Source organism: Culex quinquefasciatus, chromosome 2 (assembly GCF_015732765.1).
Source record: "Culex quinquefasciatus strain JHB chromosome 2, VPISU_Cqui_1.0_pri_paternal, whole genome shotgun sequence".
Taxonomy (NCBI): domain Eukaryota; kingdom Metazoa; phylum Arthropoda; class Insecta; order Diptera; family Culicidae; genus Culex; species Culex quinquefasciatus.
The window spans coordinates 164,489,351-164,513,762 of NC_051862.1; the positions used below are offsets into that span (position 1 = coordinate 164,489,351).

A 24,412-nucleotide genomic window follows, 5' to 3' on the forward strand; every position below is an offset into this window, starting at 1 on the left:
AAAATTTATTTAGTCAGGAATAAAAAAAAATCGATGACTATTGAGGTATTCGAAGTCAAAACATCTTAATAAGAGGTTTGAAATCGAGTTTGACATAATTCGTCGTTAAAATTTTATAATCGCTATGTCTACAAAATCTATGTTTATGACGCTTTTTTAAATGTAAGCGACGAATTATCAATAACTATCAATAGTACTTTCCAAATAATATTGGATAATCTTACTCCGATATTATCACTACACATCAAAGATACATAATCTCGGAACTTCCATTCGGTTGCTGTTCTGATTCACGAAATTCCACCCACTTTTGACACAATTTTTCATCACGTGGAAAACAAAAAAGACCTCTTTTGGCCGCCCATCGTTTAGTCTACGAAGAAAAAAGTGCGAAGCACTTAATTTTTCATCTAAAACATCAACATCAACAGATCCAAAATGTTTCATAATAATTCACTTCAGCAGCAAAAAATATGTCACGCTTGAGCTTGAACATAGCCTTCTAATTTGTTTATGTTTACAGCTGTAGTGCAGATGTATTAGTGGGGAGCAGTGGGGAGCTTTCGAAAATCACGTTACGCATTCTGTCTTTTCAGCACCCAGTTCCGAACCCTTGTCAACCCTTATTTTATACTGAAGTTCAACTTCGAGAAGAATAAATAATAACAGTTTCTGATAAAATAACAACATTTGGTATTGAAGTGATATTATATTGAAAATATTTAATAACACGCTAATAAGAGGAAATTGTCCACGGTCCATACAAAAAAAGATTTTTTTTATGGAACATACCAAAATGTGTTATGTTATAACTTTTTTTGTTATGGAGACATACCAGTTCAATAACATTTTTTTTTTTTTGAACATACCAGTTCATTTCATTTTTATTTACTGCTCCACCTCTCCGCACAAAATAACAAATCTTGTTATTCCTTCATGATTCCTTCTGTGTTATTGGTTTGTTATTGCAATAACAACATAATAACAGTTTAAGTTATTCTTCGAACAAATCTTTGTTATTGATTTTTGTTATTTTAACAACTAATCTGATCAACCCAATAACATATTTCGATCTTCTCACAATATCAAAAACTGACCTTCCCAAGTTATTTCCGTCTGCTCGGGCAGCACCCCAAAAACTTTTTTTTTTCTATTATTTCAACTTTTAGCTTTTTATAATTAAAACAATTGTATTTACAAATACCATTTTTTAGCTAAAAAATACAATTTTTTCTCCCTAAAACGCCCTGCTATGCCCAAACACAAGCTTTTATGGACTATGTCTGTACAGGAATTTGTTCAGGGGACATTAAATTATAACTTGAAGCTTAAGACGACCAAATTTGAATGACTTTATTATGATTGTTACGTGCATTTCTGAAAAATACTCGAAAAATGCACTTTTTTCATTCAAGCTGCGCGCGCGAGTTGTAAACCATTTTTGGGGATTTTTTTGTTGTATGAAAACATTGTTCCTGACATCCTAATCTATCATTCTAGGGGTGAGCACCGAAGATTTGACAGCTTTTCATTTTTTTGGGACGGCTTAATGGACAAAGTTTCATTTAAATAATAATAGTAGCATTGCGATAATGTAGGGGAGATGGGGTAAGACGGCCACCCTAAGGGAGAAGAATTATAAAATTTACACAACAGATTATTTTCTACTAATAGTCCATTATAGATATGACATAAATTGGTTGGTCTAAAAACCAATTCTCAATACTTTTCAGCAATTTTAAAATATAATTGAAATCGTATATATATGAAATACGCGGGGGTAAGACGGCCACCCATGTGGGGTAAGACGGTCAGTGCTATAAACTAACTTAATAACTTTGCTAAATCCACCCAAATACCTACATGGTTGGTTGAACGGACATCTCTGAACATCATAACTATTTTGGTTGAAAAAAATCAAGATTCAAATGTGAAGAAAAATGCTGTTTACAAAATTTCATATTTTGGCTCAGTGAATTTCATATTATTGCGACCACATTCTATGTAAAACTGTGAATTTTTACTACAAAACAAACACTATTTGATGCAAAATAATTAGTTTATGTGTTTCGATTAGAATAAGTATATCAAAATTATGTAAACAATATGAAATAAGCGATTTTTATGAAAAGTTTGATAGGATTTCATACTATTCAATGAGTTTTGCTATATCACAGTAAAGAATGTTGTCGAAACGGTAGTTTACAGCATTTTGATTAAAAATGAATAGGTTTTTGAAAATGCTTTACCTTATCTACAAATAGGTCCTAATAGTCAAAAAACCGTCAAAAATATAACCTATATCAAATAAAATAAACAAATCACGGGTGGCCGTCTAACCCCCGGAGGAGGTGGCCATCTTGCCCCCAAATAAATTATTTTTTTAAACATTTTTTGCAAATAGCTCATTGCTTTTTTTAAACTTTTCCGAGGGACATAATCTAGGGAAAACTTCAATTTAACATGAAAAAATATTTGAAGACAGGAAAACATATTGTTATCTAACACAAATGCCCAAGTTGTAATTCATGAAAATTACATCCAGTTTCATGTTCAAAAATTATTTGTTTATTTTGAGCTTTTTTTATACTATTTCAAACAATATGTTTGGCAAAGGTGACTCTATGCATTGTTTAGCATGAGGAACAGTATTGCTAAACATTTTGTTATATTCATTAGTATACTTATTAAAACAGTGGGGTGGCCGTCTTACCCCGCCTGGCCGTCTTACCCCCAGCTCCCCTAGAGAGTTTTTCCAATGCAAACCAGTGACATAATTAATTCAATTTAAATATTTATTTCATTTCATATTCGACTTCATCATCGTGATTATCTGATGATTGTGCTCAAATTTAACTTTGTTCTAAATGTTTCAATTTTAAATCATTATGATGTTATTTTTCAGTTTGTGACAAAGTTTCCAATCTTGACTTTTCAGTGGATTTGTCACGTCTCTCCCCCACTCCACATAATTTTCGCACGAAAACTTCCGCAAAGAATTTGCGACAATTAAAGTGCCCAAATGAGGGTCGCTCCACTGCTCAAGTTTGACCCACTAATGGCACTTGTTGTCGGTCCCCGGATGATTTGCGGGGCGCGCACCAGTAATTGGAAAATTTTAAGCACCAGAGTTGCTCATTCAACTGGGTAAATAGTCGAGGACTGAATTTGCGTTCTGTGAGTGTGAATGCGTACTTGAGAATTGGTTTGGATTTGAGCATCTTGAGCGATGAATGCCGTCACGTCTATGAGTTTGGAGAGCAGATTCATCGAGACCGGATGGACTATTGACAAACACATCACACTCTCACGCAAAACACTGCATAAATGATCGGTAAACATTTGGCATCACCTTCAGTTTCAACTGGACGATGCGATACTGTTCGTCGCCGTCGTGCTAGCTTGTCGCACGTGCATGTTGGGCCAAATTGTGCAGCTTACAATGCCTCACCTTTTGACCTTCACAGATCCCCAAAATTCGATTTTAATCCTGAGATATTCAACGAAATGCGAAAAAACTCCGTGAATTTTTGTCGCTTCACATATGAAAGTAGTTTCAATCTTGTCGTGCTATCTTGTCACTCCCTGCAAATTTATGTAAGTGCGACAACTGGAAAGAGGGATTTCAAGTCAGAACGCGTTTGACGCACGTACACGTTAGACTAGTGTAAATATTTGAAATTATAACTCGGGACTCCAGCAACAAACGTGCTTGCTTTCTTTTTTGTTTATTCAAGGTCAAACATTAAAACGTGTTTTTCTCGGAACGTCGAAATGGCGGGTGCGGCAAGATAGCACGACGACGTCGTGTTGGGAGATGTTTGTTTACAAAATTTGTTACTGACGTGTGAACCAAGGTTATTGGTCAAGGTAATAACATGCTCACCGGAAAAGGTGCCCCTAGGTTGAAAATGGTAATTACCACCTGAGCTAATAAGGGTTAGTGATACTTCAGGCAGAATAAATACAGTTAACCATTAGATATTCGATTTCCTTAATCGTCCCATAACATATTTTCGGGTCACGTCTAGCACTAACTATCAAAAAACCTCGTGGACCAGAGCCCATGTGCCAGATGCCAATTCCGGTATGACTTCTAATTTCATCGATTCCGGCATCATTGCCAAATCCATGCGGACTTCCCCTTTCAAAATTTACATATCTTTGCAAGAAGTGCCTCTCAAACCTCTTCTGCCCTTTTTTTGGCAGTTTGTGGCCACCCAAAAATGCTCGGCTCAGCCCAGGCTGGAGGGGGCTGAAAATCGTCACCCATTTAGGAAAGTGATACGATTGCCAAGTTTATGGTCTCACTGCGGAGATATGTGTGTTTGTGCTACAGTTTTTCGAGGGGAGGACAAGAAGGGAGGTGGTGTCGTCAAGGAGTGTGAACTCCTCTCATGAGCCCCTGCTTATATCAGGGCTAATCACGGAGTGCGGGGTTTGTCTCGTGGGAATATTTGTCGTTACACGGTGTGTTTTATTTTACGAATATAAATAAAATATTTAAGGGTTGTAATTTTTAAGAAATCTGATTTCGGAACACATTTTTTTTCAAAATTTTTTGAACCGTTAGGATTTTTTTTTTTGCATTTTTCAATCATTCGAGTATACAAAATCATACTGACCGTTTTTTTCGATTCATCAGTAAATTAGGTTGGTGTTTTTTTTTATTTTTGGACCAATATTCTTAAATAATCACACTATTTTATAAGGAATAATAAAAACTACGTCTTACAAATTACTAAAATTAAGTGGGTAATTCTCCGCTCTCTCCGACCTCTCTTCGATTTTCGTGAGACTGTGCTCTGAGGGGTGTTTTTGATTCCTGATCACGAATCCGAGGTCCATTTTGCGATATCTCGTAGCGGTGGGGCGGTACGACCCCTTTTATTTTTCTGAATTCAGCTAACACACGTTTTTCAGTGATTTGAAGGTCGAAACCGTGAAGAAATAGAAATTTACATAACTGTAAAAAAATCGCGAAACATGTCATTTTATGGAAAATTTAATGTACTTTTCAAATCTGCAATAACCCAGAAAGGCCATTTTTCATTTAAACCTTTTTTTTTTCATTTTATACATTTATGTATTTTCCTCGAGTTATCAGAATTATACAAACAAGGTTTTTGAAAAAGTAATAAAGTTTTTCAAATTTCAACCACTGCTTTTGAAAGTTTTTTTTCAGAAAGTTCAGCAAATTTAGCATAAGATTGACCTTTTGGATATTGTTGTGGCTATCAAATGGGTAGCAAATGATCGGGATTTTTTCATACATTTCGATAGTATAATATTTTTTGTTAAACCTCAAATTTGATGCTAAAGAGAAAAAAAAAATACCAGGGGTTTCCAGCAAGGCCACAGACTGGCAAAGAATCATTAATTACTTTGATTTTATGCTGGTTATTCGGTAATTCATTAATTATTTAGAATCTTTGATGAAAGCACAATTTTTAAGTGATAGCCATTTTAAAGTTTATTTCAATAAAAATGAAATTTTAATTCATAATTTTCAGAAACTGATAGACAACCCTAAATAAGTTTTTTTTGGAGAGCTGAAATAAATTCCTGTGAAATTGAATAGTTCGCTGCTGAGCTACAAAAATCAGTCATTGATTTTTTCATATTTTGATGTTTTGAAGACAAATTTTCAATGTTTAAAATTAAACATATTGAAAATTTGCTGCCATTCTAATTAAATTTTACCATTTTTCAATCTTTCCATTTAAAAAGTTTGTAAATAAACGGTTCGAATAAACTAGATGAAACTTTGTCTAAACGTTCTTTATGTAAAGTACAGAAAAAGTATAGTTTTTTTATTAAGTATTTATTACTATAAGTTGAATCCCCAAAATATCCGGTATTAATTTGTTTTTTGAATCTGATTAGAAAAGTAAAAATATTGTCAAACTAAATTTTAATAAATGAACAAAATTTGGAACTGATAATGCTGTATGAAAATGTTCGGCTAGATAAGTCAGAGGGCATTTGATTAAAAGATTTATAAAATTTCAATGCAATTTTATTAGCAATAACCTGACAAATATAAAATTCATTTTACCAAGTTGATATTAATTGTTTTTTTTCGTTGTACAGTAAGTCAAAAAAGCAAAGCAATCCACTTTAACGACCCCCGGGTCTTTTGTGAGCTCTGTTGCAAGTTTCTGCTCATTTCTAGGCGTCCGAAGGTTATGTGTGGTGAGTCACCCAAAACCTCTTTTACGCAAATGGACCGACGTTTTACTTTACCCCATCCGATAGAAGGCAATTAATTTTTTTCTTTTATGTTACCTTAATATTTTACTTAAATACGTAAATTTGACCTCATTTTTCAACTCAAGATATCTTGGGAACTATTACATTGCTTTTCAATTTATAAACTTGAAACTTTATTGATTTTTTTGACAATAATAGTTAAATTTACATTATTCATATTTGTAAAACTAAATTCCTTCTCTTAAATGTTCAATGTTTTTTATCGTTTTATTTAAAAAGATTTTGGATTTTTCAATTTATGGAAATTTGGGTGTTTGAAACAATAAGTTGTGAAAATATGAGATTTTTACTCTAAAATCTTTGGTTCAGTAAAAATCTATACCAAACTTTGTGTTATGATAATTTGAGTATTATATTCTGAGTATTTTATATTATATTCATATAAAACCTTTGTTTTAATGAAAATCCATACAAAATTTTGCGTCGTGTAATACTCACATTACAAATTATAATAAGGCCGTTGCAAACATTTTCCAAATTTTATGTCACCCCCTCCTTTAAAATTGGTCTGGAAAATCAGGGGGCAAAATAAAATTTCTGAAAAACTTCAAAATTTCTTTGAAAATAGAAGTCTAATCAACTGAAAACAATCTCAAATGCCTTTTTTTGCACTGATAATCATATTTAGCATGTTTGGGCTTGTTAAAAATGTTTTGAATTTTTATGAAAATCCAATGTAAAAGACCGCAAAAATTTTATTTTTCGCAAAAAATAAAATTTTCGTCAATACTTAGATATTTTGGAAACTAATGATGGCAAATCAACTGGACAGGTGTATAACGCATTTAAAAAAAACATTTTTACTTAAAAAAGTTGAAAACATGGCTCGTAATTTCAATTTTTATTCTCGACTCGACTTTGGTCAGTGTCGAGGGACATAAACTTCAAAAAATATTTGCAGCGGCCTAATTTGAGTTATAAAAAGAAGATATTGTGTTAAAATTGAAATTATTTTAACCAAAAGTCTGGCTTGGTGAAAATCTATCAGCAATTGCCCACAAAAACAGCACATTTCGGAAAAAGTTGTCCAATTGGTCCCAAGATTGGTCTGGGGGCTCCATGGTTAAAATAATTTTCCCTGTATTTTCATTTGTTTGATCATTAAAGTGACCTACGCCATGTGAGGGGGGTTCAAAAATTGGCCATCTTCGTCGATTTTCGCTATTTTTGAAATCCACATTTCCACGCAATTTGAACCGATTTGAGCTCTCTAGGATGTACATTTTTTTGTTTGCATTAATTTTCAAAAAGGAGAAAGGGCGAATTTGGGCCAAGGATGTACACGAACGAGAGAAACTTTATTCGAAAGATTTCGCCGAGACATGAAAAAAAGTCTTCTGGACGAACTCTCTAAACCCCGGGGTTCAAAAGTTACAAGTTGTTGAAGTTTGAGTATTTTGGGTTCAAATGTACAAAAAATCGTATTTGTGCTATTTCTAAAATCACTCATAAAATCCATATTTTATTATGGATTTCGATCATCTTGACTTCATTCGACGCGTATCAGCAAAAACTACAAGTTGTGATATGTTTTAGAATCATTGACAAGTCGAAACTTGAAGATTTTGAAAACGGGTCCTACCCAAACTGCTTCAGTGAAGTCAAGATGATCGAAATCCATAATAAAATAAGGATTTTATGAGTAGAGGGTGACGATTCTCGAGATTTTTAATTTCCCGGGAATCGAGAGTTGAATTTGGTCATTTCCCGGGAATTCCCGGGACCCGGGAGTTTTTTTTCTATGCCAACAGTGGCAATAATTTAAAAGACAATGTAATATTATCATTTTTTTTCATTCAACTAAGTTACATTTAATTCATACTTAATCTAAGAAACGTTAACTTCAATATCGTCTTTATCAGAAGAACTATATCTACCTTATGATTTTTTTTTCTGAATCTGCAAATACAAGATCGTTTCTTGAGCTTTTTCTGACTCAAAATTGTAGTTTAAAATGTAAACGAATCTTTATTCGCACTGAGTGATAAAAGTTTCACAAGCTTGTTGCATGATTTTTGTGAAGTAAAAACAAATAGCTAATATATAATTTTCCACTATCGGGATATTTGCAATATGAAAAACAACGAATTAAAAACAACAATTTAAACTTTTTTTTCCTCTTTAAGGTTAACTGTAAATATTAATTGAAGAAATTTACAGTTATCAGGAAAACCCGAATGTTCACAATTGTTTTTCTAAAATATAATTGAATATTGAGGTTGACATGAAACACAAAATGACTTATTGACATCAAGAGAGCAAATTACCTTGATACAGCGAAATTACCCTAGAGAGGATTGCTATGCTCGAAAGAGGATATGGAAATTGAACTTATTTAGAAAAAGCTTTTCCCTCTTAGAATAAATTAATAAAAATAATTTAAAAAAACATTAGATTTCATTTTTGGGGTGTAACTGCTAAGTATGATAAATTTTGGGGTCCATTTTTTTGGTTTCTGTCAATTATAGTTATTGGATTTTTTTACGAGTTAAGATTTAAACTTTTCGAATAAGAAGATAAGAGAAGCATTGTTTTATTCGAACTTGGATGTCGAACATTGAACTTCCAATGTTCTATACAATTTAGAATTGTATAATTTTGCTTCGATATTTATAAGTATAAAATTTCCCGGGAGTCTCGACCAAATTTCCCGGAATCGAGAGGTCCAAAAATGGTCGATTTCCCGGGAATTCCCGCTCGTCACCCTCTATTTATGAGTGATTTCAGAAATAGCAAAAATACGATTTTTTGTACATTTGAACCCAAAATACTCAAACTTCAACAACTTGTAACTTTTGAACCCCGGGGTTTAGAGAGCTCATCTAGAAGACTTTTTTTCATGTCTCGGTGAGATCTTTCGAATTAAGTTTCTCCCGTTCGTGTACATCCTTGGACCAGCTCCCATACAAATTTGCCCATTCTCCTTTAGCCTGATATTTAAAAAGGTCGTATTAAAACTCAAAATGTCGTTTTGGAGGTCTTGGGACCAAATATCCGATGCTTGAAAATATTTTTTTAAATAGGATGTTGCATGACATATGGAGAATGGTGAGGGTTTTGACGCACCACGCTCAGAAACGTAAAATCAAATCAACTTTTTTCACTAAACCTGCGATGACTTAAAAAATTTGGCGATGACGATGAACTTTACTTTTAAGAATCAAAATTTGCCTTTTTTAATTGACATTGGGTCTGAGGGTGAGATATTTAGTTTCATATGCTTTATTTTTATTTAATTTGTGAAAAGACACCGTGTGCATTTTTGTAGTTTTTACGTGTTACCCCTCCGCACAAGAAAAGGCCCGGACAAACATTAGACAGAGACCCCCCCCCCCCCTACCTCTCCGGAAGCGTCACACTGTTTTTTTTCCTTCTCTGACTTTCCTTACGGGGTTTCCTTCCGTTCACGACGCTTTTCTGCGTTGGTGCGTCTTCTTGCTGTTCGGATTATGAATATCAATGAGTGATTTGGGGACGAGGCCGCGTATTCATTCCCCGATTACGGATTCTGCGGAAAAGTCAGCGGATGAGGGGCGCCAAGTGGAGACTTCCCCTTAACGAAAAAAAAGAAAAGAAAGGAATGAGATGCTGAAAGAGGAAGCCGGTAAACTTTTATTTAAATTTTATACAATATTTGCTTTTGTCTGCCGTTTTTTTTGGAGGGAAAATTGTGTCTCGGCAACATTTGTGACGGTTTTTTTTGTGTGGGCTTCCTTAAGCTTTGCTGTGTATTGTTAATGGGACGAACAGAAGGCGTTTCCTCTTAAGCGTTGACAAAGTGTGAAGAAAAAAAGGATTATAAGGCCTCTCTTGGAATCAGCATTTGGTTGTTAGTTTTAGGACAGCTTTGAGGGGGTCGATCGATTTATTTGTTCAATTTTTTTAAACGGACATTTGCGAATGCTGCCGACAGATGCTGTCTTTGTCCCTTTTTTCGGGGGGTGATGAACGGCAGCAGGACGAAAATGGGTGATATTTTGTGTTTTTTTTGGCTATTTGTGAGACATTGAATTTGGATTTTATATGAAATCACAATACATTTGCTGAGTCAACAATATTGATTATTTTCATGCACAGCTAAAAAAGTAGTAATCCAGCTGGGTTTTAAAGGTCTGGGTGTAAAATAAATATTGCATTATTTTATGCAATTTTATGTAATTTTACACCCTAAAATATGTAGCCCATCAGTATGGGAAACCTACTTGACCGAAATGTAAAGCTCATATGTGCGTTTATCCGGTCACTCGGTCTGATGGCCGAGTGGGCTAAGGCGCCAGTCCTCACTGTTGGTGCTGGGTTTGAATCTCGTCGGTTGCAACTTTTTTTTTTGTTTTTGCAAAAAATGTACATGCAGTGTGTTATATATATTAAGTGTTTATTTTGACGAAGGTGATGTGCATATTTTTGCATGCGATTTTACGATCGGATTTTTTGCTGTGTATTTAAAAAGCTGCTTTGAATTTGTTTATGTTTATGATAACCGATGATTGCTTCATATTAGTTTTCATTAGTGTGAAGTTTACCTTTAATATACAAGACTAGACAGTATAAAAAAATGATTTTTGGCTTTGTTAAAAAATATTTTTAAATTTGCTGGCTAATTAAATATTCTTCGAAGGTTCTACAATCTTTTGCAACAAAAATGATTCCCTTCCAACCTAGCTCTCTCTATTTGCCCACGTGCTCTCCAGAACCACGTGTTTGAAACCCCCAGACTGCACGTAACTTCTACTCGCTGCGTAGCTGCCGTTGAAATCAAAATGTATTTGTTCGGGGGACGAAACACACACAGTAAAAAATGGTGTAAATTTTGAAGGAGTAATTCTGGAAGTTTGAATATTACTTTTTTTATGATGTAATTTTACCTCAATTTAGACTGAAAAGCGACATTACAACAGAAAAGTGGTAAAATTACACATTTTCAGAGGTAAAATTACACATTTTTTCTAACATAAAAGATGTACCCCTTCCAAGATGTAATATTACCATGATTTTTTTTCAGTGCACATAACCACACGCACGCTCCCTTTTCGGAAAATGAAAAGTTGTTTCCGGTTTTCCCCTGATGAATCTGGTATTTTGCTGAGGTGAAGGTACAAAGATGGCTTTCCGGTTGTTACCCCGGTTTTGGTTCTTTTTTTATCCGGAAGGGAAGATTTGTTTATTCTTTTCCGGCGAATTTGCTCGCGTGCTTTCGGAAGTATGTGTGTGGTTTTGTATTATTTGTGGTTGAAAAGGACGTTTGCCCTTGTCCCTTTGAGGGTTGGGAAGTCTCGGTTGAGGTGCTTGGTTCTTTTCTCTTTTATTTTATTCACGACGAGAATACTTTTTGTACTTAATAAATATCAGTCACTTCGTGGAAAGAGTAAACACTTTTCTTGTAATAATATAATAAACTTGAAGCTTTACGCATTATGTTAAGCTCGAGCATGTTTTATATTAATTGAATTTCCTCTTATTGAAACAAACCAGCTCTCAAGACAGTGTCATTCAAAGCGCTTCAAGGAAGAAGCAATGACACCATATTTTCGCTACAATCATTGAGTTGTACTTATTCTTGTTTGCTTTCTGGGTCTAGAACCCGTGAACTGTAGTTCTCTACTCCTCATCCAAATGACAGTCCGTAAATCAAATCAATTAGAAACCTTCTCTTCTGAACCGGCAACGATGACAAATGAAGTGCATGTGGCGGTTTGGTCACAGCTGATTCTGTGCGTGCGTGTTTGTATGTGTGCATTGTACGTGTGGTTGCGGAACACCAAGACAGTGGCAAAGTCCTTCCGGGAAGTAGCTGCCATAAGGAGGGATTTTCCACACCAAATCGAGAGCAAAGTTATGCTCGAAACTTTTATTAACATTCTCTATAAAAGTAACACATCAAATCGAACTGATTAACTCAACTAAAATGGCTTAACATAATTTTAGGTTTTGCTCAAATTTTAAGCAATTTTCAAGAAAATTTAAGCATTATAAACATTAAAAAGATTGCAAGAGAATAAATCAAATGCTTTGATTTTTTTCCATATAATCGTTTTATTCTAAGCACAGTGCGTATTATGAATAAATCTGGTAGCATTTGATTAGAACCCAAAAAAGAAATAAACATTTTTCTTGAATTTTTTTTTGAAATCGACTGAGAAATTTAAATTTATTTGGAACAAACTTGAACAGTATGTTGTAATCTATTAAGACTACATTGTATAACGCTTATTTTGTATTTTAAAACAAACAGAGCGGTTTGAAGCTTTTCCTACATCAAAAATAAACACGACTTAAAAAAACAATTTTCTTCATGAAAAAATGCTATTTAAAAAAATACCTTAATCAGTGTTGTAAATGTTGCATTTGTTAAAAGTTGTTTTATTGTTTTGATGAATCTTTTATTGACCTTCGATTGAACTGAAATTGAGAATTTTATTTGAAAAATTTCTGTAGCTCCTTTGCAACAACCTCATAAAACTGAAGCACAGAGCTTATGGGATTTTGGCTATATGGGAAACATAGGTTATAATCGAATGAAAAATATCGGGATGAAGGAAGCTATCCATTGTAATTATAGTTACATGAAAATTTTCACAAAAATACGTATTTTTCCAGTATTAAAAAAAATTACTCTAAAAAAATCTCAAAATATTTATTTTTGCTATCAAATGATCCAGTTTCTGTCATATATTTTAAATGTCATACATTTTTTTTTAAAATAATAAAAAAAAAAACACAAAACTACGAAACAATACATTCGAAAAAATACTCAAAATTTCAGTTTTTTTGCAATATTGGTATCAAATGGTAGGGATTTTTCCATACATTTCGAATTTAATAACATTTTTTTTTTGAAAATACTCTACATTTTCACAAAATTACGTATTTTCGAAAAAAAAAAAAACTAAAACATTCAGTTCTTTTGCAATATGCGTATCAAATGATCGGGACTTTTTCATACATTTGGAATGTACTAATAAATTTTTTAAAAATAATCAAATTTTTCAAAAAACTACGTATCTTCAAAAAAAAAAACTCAAAATCTCAGTTTTTTACAAAATGGGTAATTTTTTTTCAAATGATCGACGTTTTTGAAACATTTCGAAGTTAATAAATTTTGAAACTTTAAAATTTGGAGCCTATTTTTAAAAATACGTAGTTTTGTGAAAAATTTGTTACAGCTTTCGAAATATATAAAAAATCTCGATCGTTTGATATCAATATTGTAAAAACTGTAATTTTGAATCAGCTTTTTTCGAAAATGTGTAGTTTCGTGAAAATTTTGAGTAATTATAAAAATGATACTTTATTCGAAATGTATGAACAAACCATAATCTTTTGATACCCATATTGAAAAATAATCAAAAAAAAAAAAAAACTTAACTCTTGAGTATTTTTTCGAAATTACGTAGTTTTGTGTACATTCAAAACATGTTGTTATTACATGTATAAAAAAATGTATAAAAAATCCGATCATTTGATACCCATATTGTAAAAAAATGAAATTTTGAAATATTGAGTATTTTCAAAAAACTTGTGTTATAGCTTTCGAAGTGTATGAAAACATCCCGATCGTTTGATACCCATATTGGAAATAAGTAAAACTTTGAGATTTTTTTTCAATAATACGTAGTTTTGAGCAAATATTTAGCATTTAAAAAAATTACATTCGAAATGTGTGAAAAATCCCGATCATTTGATACCCTTACTGAAATAACAATAAGTTTGAGTATTTTTTCGAAAAACATTGGATTTCAAAATACAGGTAAAATACGTATTTTTGTGAAAATTGTCATGTGATTGTAAGTACAATCAATAGTTTCCCGATTCCAAAACACTATAGTTTTTCGATGATAGTATGATTTCTCATACGATTATAGCCAATGTCTCCCATGTAGCCAAAATCCCAATTAATAATTTTGGTGATTTTTTTTAAATTTTATGTTAAAAATAGTTCTTGTCAAATTTCGATAGATAATATTTAAAAACTTCAATCATTTCAATGTGGAACTCCCACTCAAATCGTCCTTCACACACTTTCTCCCCGCTGCGACAGTTCTAGTCGTTCTACTGACCGTCGTTCAAAGTGAGGGTCCGCCCTCAATCTGACCATTTATTTTCATTCACAACAAGTGATTTAGTGCTCTAGCCAGTCAGCAGCTGGCTGCATACATAGCCGCTCTCGGGCCTTACGGTCATTTGTACAATAACCTCCCCCACAGGACTGGATTTGTACCCGGAACGAGTACTATTCTAAGTAGATGTGGGTTGACTGGACAGACAGGGGTAGGTGAACCAAAGCAACAATACTAAACAGGCCCCTCCCTCACTAGACCAACACCCAAATACACACATGGGACTCATTCAAGTTTGGTGAAAGATGAAATTGAGGCAATAGTTGAAGCCATCATTTGCACCGTCAAAAAGCAGATGCACGGTGTGCCAAAATGAAGATATTTGTAGAGTTACTAATAAAGGTTTTTTAAATCACGACTAAGTAGTATAATTCAAAAGTTTTGTATTTTGAAGAATTTCATGGATTTATTTTTAAAGAATAAGTTTCAAACATATTTTGAACCACCGTTCCCAATCACACATGACCAATTCCCAGCGCAGTCCTCCCCGTGGCGTCGTCTATCTCATTGTGACCACCAGCTCCTTCCTCCTTCTTCTGCCTGACCGGTTTCAATTTCCATTTCCATTTTCCAGGCGTCATAATCTGCTGGCTTTGCATAATTTGCGGTCAACGCTCGTCCTGGCGACACTTTTGGTCAGCGTCTGCGAGATTGGCCAGTACTGTCTGGTGGTCCAGCGGCTGGGGGCACTGCAGCCGGTGGCCGATGGTGACGATGTGCTGGCAGCGATGACGGCCTGGCTCGGGCTGTTTGCCGGATGTGTGGGACTGCTGGCCGTCCTGGTGGGAGCCGTCTTTGTTCGGATGCTGGAGCTGAGCGATGAGGCGGGTGAGTTGATTTGGGGGGGAGAGAGAGATTTACGGGGGTAGATTTAAAGTGTATAGAATTTAGCATGCAAACAAAAAAAAAAAAATGATGTGACATTCATAATGAAAACTCAGTCTCAGCTCACATATTCGGAACACCCACAAACAACACATTTTTGTGGTAAATTATTGATACCAAACATAAGGCAACATTTCAATCGACACAATTATTTTTAATGGACTTGTCTTTGACATACTTTTAGTGTTTCACAAGCAAGTGTTGTTATTTTTCAAAAAAAAAAAAAAACTGTATTTAAAAACTGCTTTACCAAGTACAGCAAAACGCTGCGTTAAACTTGCCTGTTTCATTGTTGTGGGATGTCATTGTTCCTTCCCCATTTAAAAAAAATCTCCTGAAAATAATTTGTAATTCGATTGCAAACATTTACAATATCATTATTTCTTCAAAATAAGCACTTCTGGAGAGAACTAAATTTAATTAAGGAGCATTGTTTTTAAATTTGAAGCATTGTTACTTAATCAGCAATCTTTTATAATCGAAAGTAGTCATCATGGGATTCTTCATGAGCAGCCTTAATTTTGGTACTACTTGTTGGCATTAACTAATAAAATTGATTTATTTTGAAAGATGCAATTAGAGTTTAAACATTTTGGAAACGTAACTTAAGTATGATTTCAAAATTGGGATTTTTTTAAATTTAATTTTATTATTTTCAATATTTTGTTCAACCATTGTTTTTTTAAATTAGTTTTGATATTGCTAGATTTCTGCAATTAGAATTTTGCAAATAAGGCCGATGCAAATATTTAAAAAAAAATTGTCCCTCGGCCCTGGCCGAGGTCAAGGGGGGGTGGGGCAAAAAATAATAAATATAAAAATTTAAATAACAAGCCATAGTCTCACATTTAAATGAAAAAAGTGTTTTAAAATGCATTTTACGCTAGTTCAGTTGTTTTGCAATCATTAGTTTAAAAAAAATTTAAAATCTGACACAAACAAAAATTGTATCGAAAAAACAGATTTTGCATCGAAAATTATCAAAAAATCTTAATATTTTTTTATAAACTCAAACATGCTAAAAATGATTTTAAACGCAGGAGAATGTATTTTAATTTGATTTCAGCTGGTTGCACTTGAATTTTCATTGAAATTTTGAAGTTTATTGTAAAAATATTTTTTTTGCCTCCTGATTTTTCGAGCCAATTTTGAAGGAGGGGAGGTGGGTGGGGGGTGACAAAAACTTTTAAAAATATTTCTACCAGCCTAAATAAAAAATGAAAAAAAGTTGTTTTATTGCTGATGATAAAACATGAAAAAAAGATCCATCCATGGATGTTTAAAAAAGTAAATTAACTTTATTAAATTAAAATTTCCCAAAAAAAACAGTCCAATTTTTTAAAGAGAAGACTGAAAAGGCGTATTTTGCAACTGAGCAGTTCTCTACGGAATCGGTTATTTTTCTTGAATTTAAATTTTTGTATTTTTCAATCCAGCTGAAACTTTTTTGTTGCCTTTGGTATGCCCAAAGAAGCCATTTTGCATCATTAGTTTGTCCATATGATTTTCCATACAAATTTGGCAGCTGTCCATACAAAAATGATATGTGAAAATTCAAAAATCTGTATCTTTTGAAGGAGTTTTTTGATCGATCGGCAAATTTGTAGGTATGGATATAAACTACTGGAAAAAATGATACACGGTAAAAAATTTGGTGATTTTTATTTCACTTTTGACACTAAAACTAAATTTGCAAAAATGCTATTTTTATTTTTTTCATTATCTGATATGTTTTAGAGGACATAAAATGCCAAATTTTCCAAAATTTCCAGAATGGGCAAAAAATCTTCGACCGAGTTATGAATTTTTGAATCAATATTGTTTTTTTCAAAAAATCGAAAAACTGGTCACAAAAAAATTTTAACTTCATTTTTCGATGTAAAATCGAATTTGCAATCAAAAAGTTCTTCAGTGAAATTTTGATAAAGTGCACCGTTTTCAAGTTGAAACCATTTTAGTTAACTTTTAAAAAAACAGTCAAAAAATTAAAAATAATCTCAGTTAATTTTTTTCTAAAATTAGTGCCCATGTTTGCCAACTTAAAAAGTATTTTAGAAGAGCTGAAAAAATTCTCTATATTTTGCTTGAACTTTGTTGATAAAACCTGAGATTAAAAAAGCTGGTAAATTGATGTTTTCTAAATCTTAACCAATAAACCCACCATTTTCTACTGTCGATTTTTTGAAAAAATCAGTGTTGATTCAAAAATTCATAATTCGGTTGATAATTTTTGTCCATTCTGGAAATTTCTGAAAATGGTATTTTATGTCCTCTCAAACATATCAGAAAATAGAAAAAAAATAAAAATACTGCTTTTTTGCAAACCAAGTTTTAGTGTCAAAAAGTGAAATAAAAATCACCAATTTTTTTTACCGATTTAACTTTTTTCCAGTAGTTCATATCCATACCTACAACTTTGCCGAAGACACCAAATCGATCAAAAAATTCATTCAAAAGATACAGATTTTGGAATTTTCATACATCATTTTTGTATGGACTGCTGCAAAATTTGTATCGAAATTTATATGGACAAACTAATGATGCAAAAAGGCTTCTTTGGGCATATCGAAGGCACTAAAAAAGTTTCAGCCGGATTAAAAAATACAAAAATTAAAATTAAAAAAAAAATGATTTCATAGAGAACTGCTCAATTAGAATTTTGCAAATAAATTAAAATTAAAAAATGTTTTTAATTGCAGGAATGGAAAAAAAATCCATGCATGGACGTTTAACAAATTTAGCTCTTTTTACAATTTAAAGTTCACATAAAATTTAAGTTCGAAGACTAAAAAGGCATCTATTGCAACTGGTGACAGATATATGTCGAAAATTATGAATTGCTAAACTTTTTTATTTAGTTAAGTCATAGGCCCTTTCCAAAAATGGACCAATAACATAAAGGAAATCAACCTTTATTTTTGTTTTCTTGAGGGGCTGAGAATTTTTTAAACAAATTTTCCTTTGTGAATTTTGTCAACCTGACAGCTAGATTCTGAGACACAGAATCTTTAAGATTTAGTTAAAAAAGATATTTTGGAAATAGTTGAATCGTTTTTCAATGTCAAGAAAACTGTGCTTAAAAAAGTCTTTTAAAAAAGATAATATTATTTAAAACTCGGGCCTTACATCAGCAATTTTTTGAAAACGTAATAAAATGCATAGTATTCATTAGGGTGGTTCTTAATTTACTTTTCACCACCTGAATTGTATGGGTAAGGTAATTTCAAATATAAGCTTGATTGGGTGAACACTCGAGCAGCACAAGCAAATTCATGTTTAAATTCAATATATCTCTAATCCTCCAATGTGAAATTTTGATGAAAGTACAAAAGTTGCTGTTTTTAAAGCAAATCATAAGTTTCAAGTAACAAGAAACAAAACATTCGCGATAATATGAAAAATGTACCTCAAAGTCTGCATCGCTCCAGATACATGTAATATGTAGTCAGGAATGATAAATTATCGCGTGGTGCGAAACAAGCACTAGGATTCCGCCAGCAGAACCTTCACGGTTCGTTTGGTGCGTAACGACGACATTCCTGGCAAGCTGAACCGGGGACTGGACCCTGCTGGTGGTGCGTATTTGAATGTGCTTAGGACGAGTTGAACTCTCTTTGGGGAAACAGCGAATCACACACAACAAAATTCGCTTGGAAAAACAGTGGTGAAAATTCCACCCAATCGACGTCCAGACGAGCGCGCGAGCATTTTGAGGACCTTCCCAGAACCCGGGATCTCACTCGCGCGCGCTCTCTCACTGGGGTGTGAAATAGCGTTCGGCAAGTAATAAGTTATTTACATCTCGGCATAAATTTCCAATCTGAAGTACGGCCATAAATTATGCAGACACACAACAGGCATTCAATCCTTTCCTTCGCGAGCGTTGGACAGGATGGAGCACTCGCCATGGGAGAATCCGCGGGAGACCCACCAACAACGGGTTTTTTGCCTGTGTAAAAGTTCCGAGAGGACCTTAACTGGAAGGTTGGTCGGTCAGAGCCGTTTTTTGGTGTGATGCAGTGCAAGAAGTGGTGCATAACTTTAAGTTAGAACTATAATAAATATTGCGCTGATTAAATTAACATCTTAAATTTTCATTTATCGCATCTCAGAACCACCCTAACATTAAAAGCCAAAAGTACACAAACACACTTGTGGTTCATCCTTTTCCACACAGACTCAAACCAAAAGAAAAAATCGCCTTTCTTTTATTTATTATCCCTGCAGGGCTATTATACATTGTCCTGGCGGCCCAAGGCGTTCAGTCGGTTGCAAAGTACTGCAAATTTGAATACATCAATGGCGTAACGGAGGGGCCTTCATCGACGACGGCCGCCGCCGCCGCCGCCACACTGCCCGGTTCGGTGGCCCTCGGGATGACCCTGGCGCTGGCAGCACTGGCCGCGACCGACGGGATAACCATGTATCTGGAGGTAAGTGCCGGGAGTTTGGTGATTTAAAGTGCATTTATTATAATTTAGCACTAATAATGATTTCCAACAAAGTTTATTTACATTAGATGCAAGTTGCGTATTTCAATTACGAAAATTTTGGTACCTTAACATGTATAGGTCATCGTTGAAATGTTCAAGTTATCGCAGTTTTAGTGAAAAAAGTCGATTTTTTCCGTTTTCGTCATTTTTCCATTTTTGCGCGTGGCGCGTCGAAAAACCCGGTTTTTATTTTCAAAAAATCGTATCTCAGAGTATCGAAAACATAACTTCACCATTTCTTTAAATGTTATGTAAAATTTTCCGAGAAATCCGATAAAAATATTTTCAGACATAGGCTCTATGGTCTCGAGACCTTCGAAACAGCATTTTAAGTTTTCATACAACCTTTTCAAATGTTAAGCTAGATTTTTGAAACTTCTTACTATTTTTCCTAAATAGCCAAACTAATCACCTTTCTTTTGAGTCTAAGACAGCTAAAATCGAATGAAATAGAGCGGAGTTATGATTTTTTGAAAAATGTGGTTTTTGCGAAAAATTACGAAAATTGCCATTTTTTGGACCATCCAAACACGACTGTCACGTCATGTCACTCTAATGGCCAAACAAAAAAAATACGGGTCTAATTATTTCGGCCAAGGAACCCCCATGAAAATTTTGAGCCCGATCGGAAAACTTTTTTTTCGAATCATGGTGTTTTCGTGGGGAATTGCTGCAAAATAAATATATTTCTGAATTTTCGAAAAAAAAAGTTATTTTTCAACCCTTTTTAACCCAACTCCGCCTCTAGGCGATTTTCGAGCTTTTGAAAGCATTGGAAAGAAGAACTGTTAAAATTTAAGAAAATTTTAAGGTTGGAAGAGTAACTTGTTTTATGTGACTTTGGAAATATAAAAAAAATAAAAAAAAAAATCTGGGGTCAACTTCGGCTGTGTTTTGCCTTCCTCACTGAGGTAAGGTAATAATCCTGCTCTAAAAATGAACTTTGTATAAACATATCGTAGACCCACCTTCATGTATACATATCGACTCAGAATCGAAAACTGCACAAATGTCTGTGTGTATGTGTGTGTATGTGTGTGTGTGTATGTATGTATGTGACCAACAAACTAGCTCATGTTTCTCGGCACTGGCTGAACCGATTTGACCCGAACTTGTTGCATTCGACTTGGTTTAGGGTCCCATAGATCGAGTTTTATACAGATTGAAGTTTCAATAAGTAGTTCAAAAGTTATGTATAAAAATGTGTTTTCATATATATCCGGATCTCACTAAAATGTATGTAAACTATGTCCTGATCCAATATCCGACCCATCGTTGGTTAGGTTATCAAAAGACCTTTCCAACGAGTCCAAAACATAGAAGATCTGGCAACCCTGTCTCGAGATATGGCCACTTAAGTGATATTTATGTTCTTTTTAATCCAGATCTAAAAAATGTTTGTTTTTTGGCTTTAGTTGATGTTTTTCGGTGAGAAATGAAAAAAAAAATCTTCTTCGTTACGTTTCGGCCTACTTCTTCGTTTCGGCCATCTTCAGACACAAAAACTTTTCCAGGCCAGGCTACTCCTGCTGGAGTGTCTGGATCGTGTCAGCTAACTAAAAAAAAAGATGAAATTTGTGTACAGCCATTGATGGTAATGAGTGAGGAAGGCTTCAACCACATAGGTGGATTAAGTTAGTTTTTTACTAGCATTTTCTTTATTATATGTAAATATAAGTATGCAGTATGTTGCGACGGAGCACGTCCCAAATACGGCCGAAGCAGTCCCCTCGTTCTACGTCAGTGTTAGTGTTTGTTTTGTTTGACTGGTGCCCGTGCTGTCACTTGGCAAACGATTAGAAGAATCAAAACAATCTGAGCAAGCGGGAGCACGGGCGCAGCTGGACAGGTCAGCTGCGAAAAGACACCATAATTGTAAGTTTATTGTTAAATTGTGAACGTTCTGATTGTAATTCATTTATTTAATAAATTACAGTTTTGTAGCCCGGAGTAGCACCTTCCCGCCTGTCTCAACACAGTATTTTTTGTATTGTCCCAGACTATGTCTCTAAGCATTTTTTAACAATTAATGATAGTGGTTTCATTCCGTAAAAACATGAAAAAATAAATAAATCAAGAAGTGGCTGCAAAACATGAAAAAAATAATATGCGAAAGGTAATTATATGATGTGGAAGTAAACTTAAAAAAAATTGCAACGGCCTAAACATAATCTTAACAAGATAATAGCAAATTTAATTATTAATAACGAATCATGATTAACATAAAACAAGATAAGTAATGTTTTTTGAAGAACAAAAGTTGCACGGGGAAAAAAATCAAAATTTAAAAAAAAATTGGGCAGTAGAGGGTTAAGGGACAAATTACGCAATTTCTGAGCAAATTTTTTTCATGGTATGAACCATAGCTATGAAGATTTGAAAGATACTTAGAACGGCCTAATTTTTGTGTTTCAGAACTGAAAATCCCGACAACGTTTTTTTTTAGTTGTTAAGATTTAAATACATTTTAAAGGCAATATTCAACCGTAGAACTTTTTTTTCGCGAATGCTGAAAACATCAAAAGCTACACAAATGTTGACTTAGTTTTAATTAAAAAATATTTGAGTTTTAAGGATTGGGATAGTTTACCCAGCAGAATATATTACCTGGGCTGAGCCACCGTTATTAATGTTAAAAGAGCAGTTCTCTAGGATTTCGGTCATTCGATTTTTTTTGTATTTTTTAATCCGACTGAAACTTTTTTGGTGCCTTCGGTATGCCCAAAGAAGCCATTTTGCATCATTAGTTTGTCCATATAATTTTCCATACAAATTCGGCAGCTGTCCATACAAAAATGATGTATGAAAATTCAAAAATCTGTATCTTTTGAAGGAATTTTTGATCGATTTGGTGTCTTCGGCAAAGTTGTAGGTATGGATACGGACTACACTGGAAAAAAATAATACACGGTAAAAAAATTTTGGTGATTTTTTTATTTAACTTTTTATCACTAAAACTTGATTTACAAAAAAACGCTATTTTTAATTTTTTTTATTTTTTGATATGTTTTAGAAGGCATAAAATGCCAACTTTTCAGAAATTTCCAGGTTGTGCAAAAAATCACTTACCGAGTTATGAATTTTTTAATCAATACTGATTTTTTCAAAAAATCGAAATTTTGGTCGTAAAAATTTTTCAACTTCATTTTTCGATGTAAAATCAAATTTGCAATCAAAAAGTACTTCACTGAAATTTTGATAAAGTGCACCGTTTTCAAGTTATAGCCATATTTAAGTGACTTTTTTGAAAATAGTCGCAGTTTTTCATTTTTTTAAATTAGTGCACATGTTTGCCCAGTTTTGAAAAAATATTTTGAAAAGCTGAGAAAATTCTCTATATTTTGCTTATTTGGACTTTGTTGATACGACCTTTAGTTGCTGAGATATTGCAATGCAAAGGTTTAAAAACAGGAAAATTGATGTTTTCTAAGTTTCACCCAAGCAACCCACCATTTTCTATCGTCAATATCTCAGCAACTAATGGTCCGATTTTCAATGTTAATATATGAAACATTTGTGAAATTTTCCGATCTCTTCGAAAAAAATATTTTTGGAATTTTCAAATCAAGACTAACATTTCACAAAGGCCAAACATTCAATATTACGCCCTTTTAAAATGTTTGTCTTGATTTGAAAATTCCAAAAATATTTTTCGAAAAGATCGGAAAATTTCACAAATGTTTCATATATTAACATTGAAAATCGGACCATTAGTTGCTGAGATATTGACGATAGAAAATGGTGGGTTGTTTGGGTGAAACTTAGAAAACATCAATTTTCCTGTTTTTAAACCTTTGCATTGCAATATCTCAGCAACTAAAGGTCGTATCAACATAGTCCGAATAAGCAAAATATAGAGAATTTTCTCAGCTTTTCAAAAATATTTTTCAAAACTGGGCAAACATGTGCACTAATTTAAAAATGAAAACTGCGACTATTTTCAAAAAGTCACTTAAATATGGCTATAACTTGAAAACGGTGATTTTATCAAAATTTTAGTAAAGTACTTTTGATTGAAATTTGCATCGAAAATGAAGTTGAAAATTTTACGACCATTTTTGAAAAATCAGTATTGATTAAAAATTCATAACTCGGTCAGTGATTTGCACAACCTGAAATTTCTGAAAAGTTGGCATTTTATGTCTTCTAAAACATATCAAAAAATAAAAAAATTAAAAATAGTGTTTTGTAAATCAAGTTTTAGTGATAAAGTTAAATAAAATCACCAAATTTTTTTACCGTGTATTATTTTTCCAGTGTAGTCCGTATCCATACCTTTTGCCGAAGACACCAAATCGATCAAAAATTCCTTCAAAAGATACAGATTTTTGAATTTTCATCATATGTGCAATTTGTATGGAAAATTATATGGACAAACTAATGATGCAAAATGGCTTCTTTGGGCATACCGAAGGCACCAAAAAAGTTTCAGCCGGATTAAAAAATACAAAAATTAAAATTGAAGAAAAAAGACCGATTTCGTAGAGAATTGCTCAAAAGTAAAATCAGCAAAAAAATATTATCAATTTCAATTCCTAACAATGCAAAGCAAAGGTTAGAGAAAAAATGATTACATAGATTTTTTCGTAAATTTAGTATAGCTTACAAATAGTGCAAAATACAAATATTTTCAATTGCAAATTT

The 24,412-nt window shown here is 33.3% G+C and overlaps 1 protein-coding gene across 1 annotated transcript in view; it reads left to right on the forward strand.

Moving 5' to 3' along the window:
• The window catches only part of LOC6038065 (ATP-binding cassette sub-family C member Sur), a 173,177-nt gene that overhangs the window by 41,738 nt on the left and 107,027 nt on the right, over nt 1-24,412 (forward strand). Inside the window, exons 3-4 of the mRNA XM_038250893.1 lie at nt 14,965-15,218; nt 19,503-19,708. Of these exons, the coding sequence (XP_038106821.1) occupies nt 14,965-15,218; nt 19,503-19,708 (460 nt within the window). The remainder of the gene's footprint in view (nt 1-14,964; nt 15,219-19,502; nt 19,709-24,412) is intronic.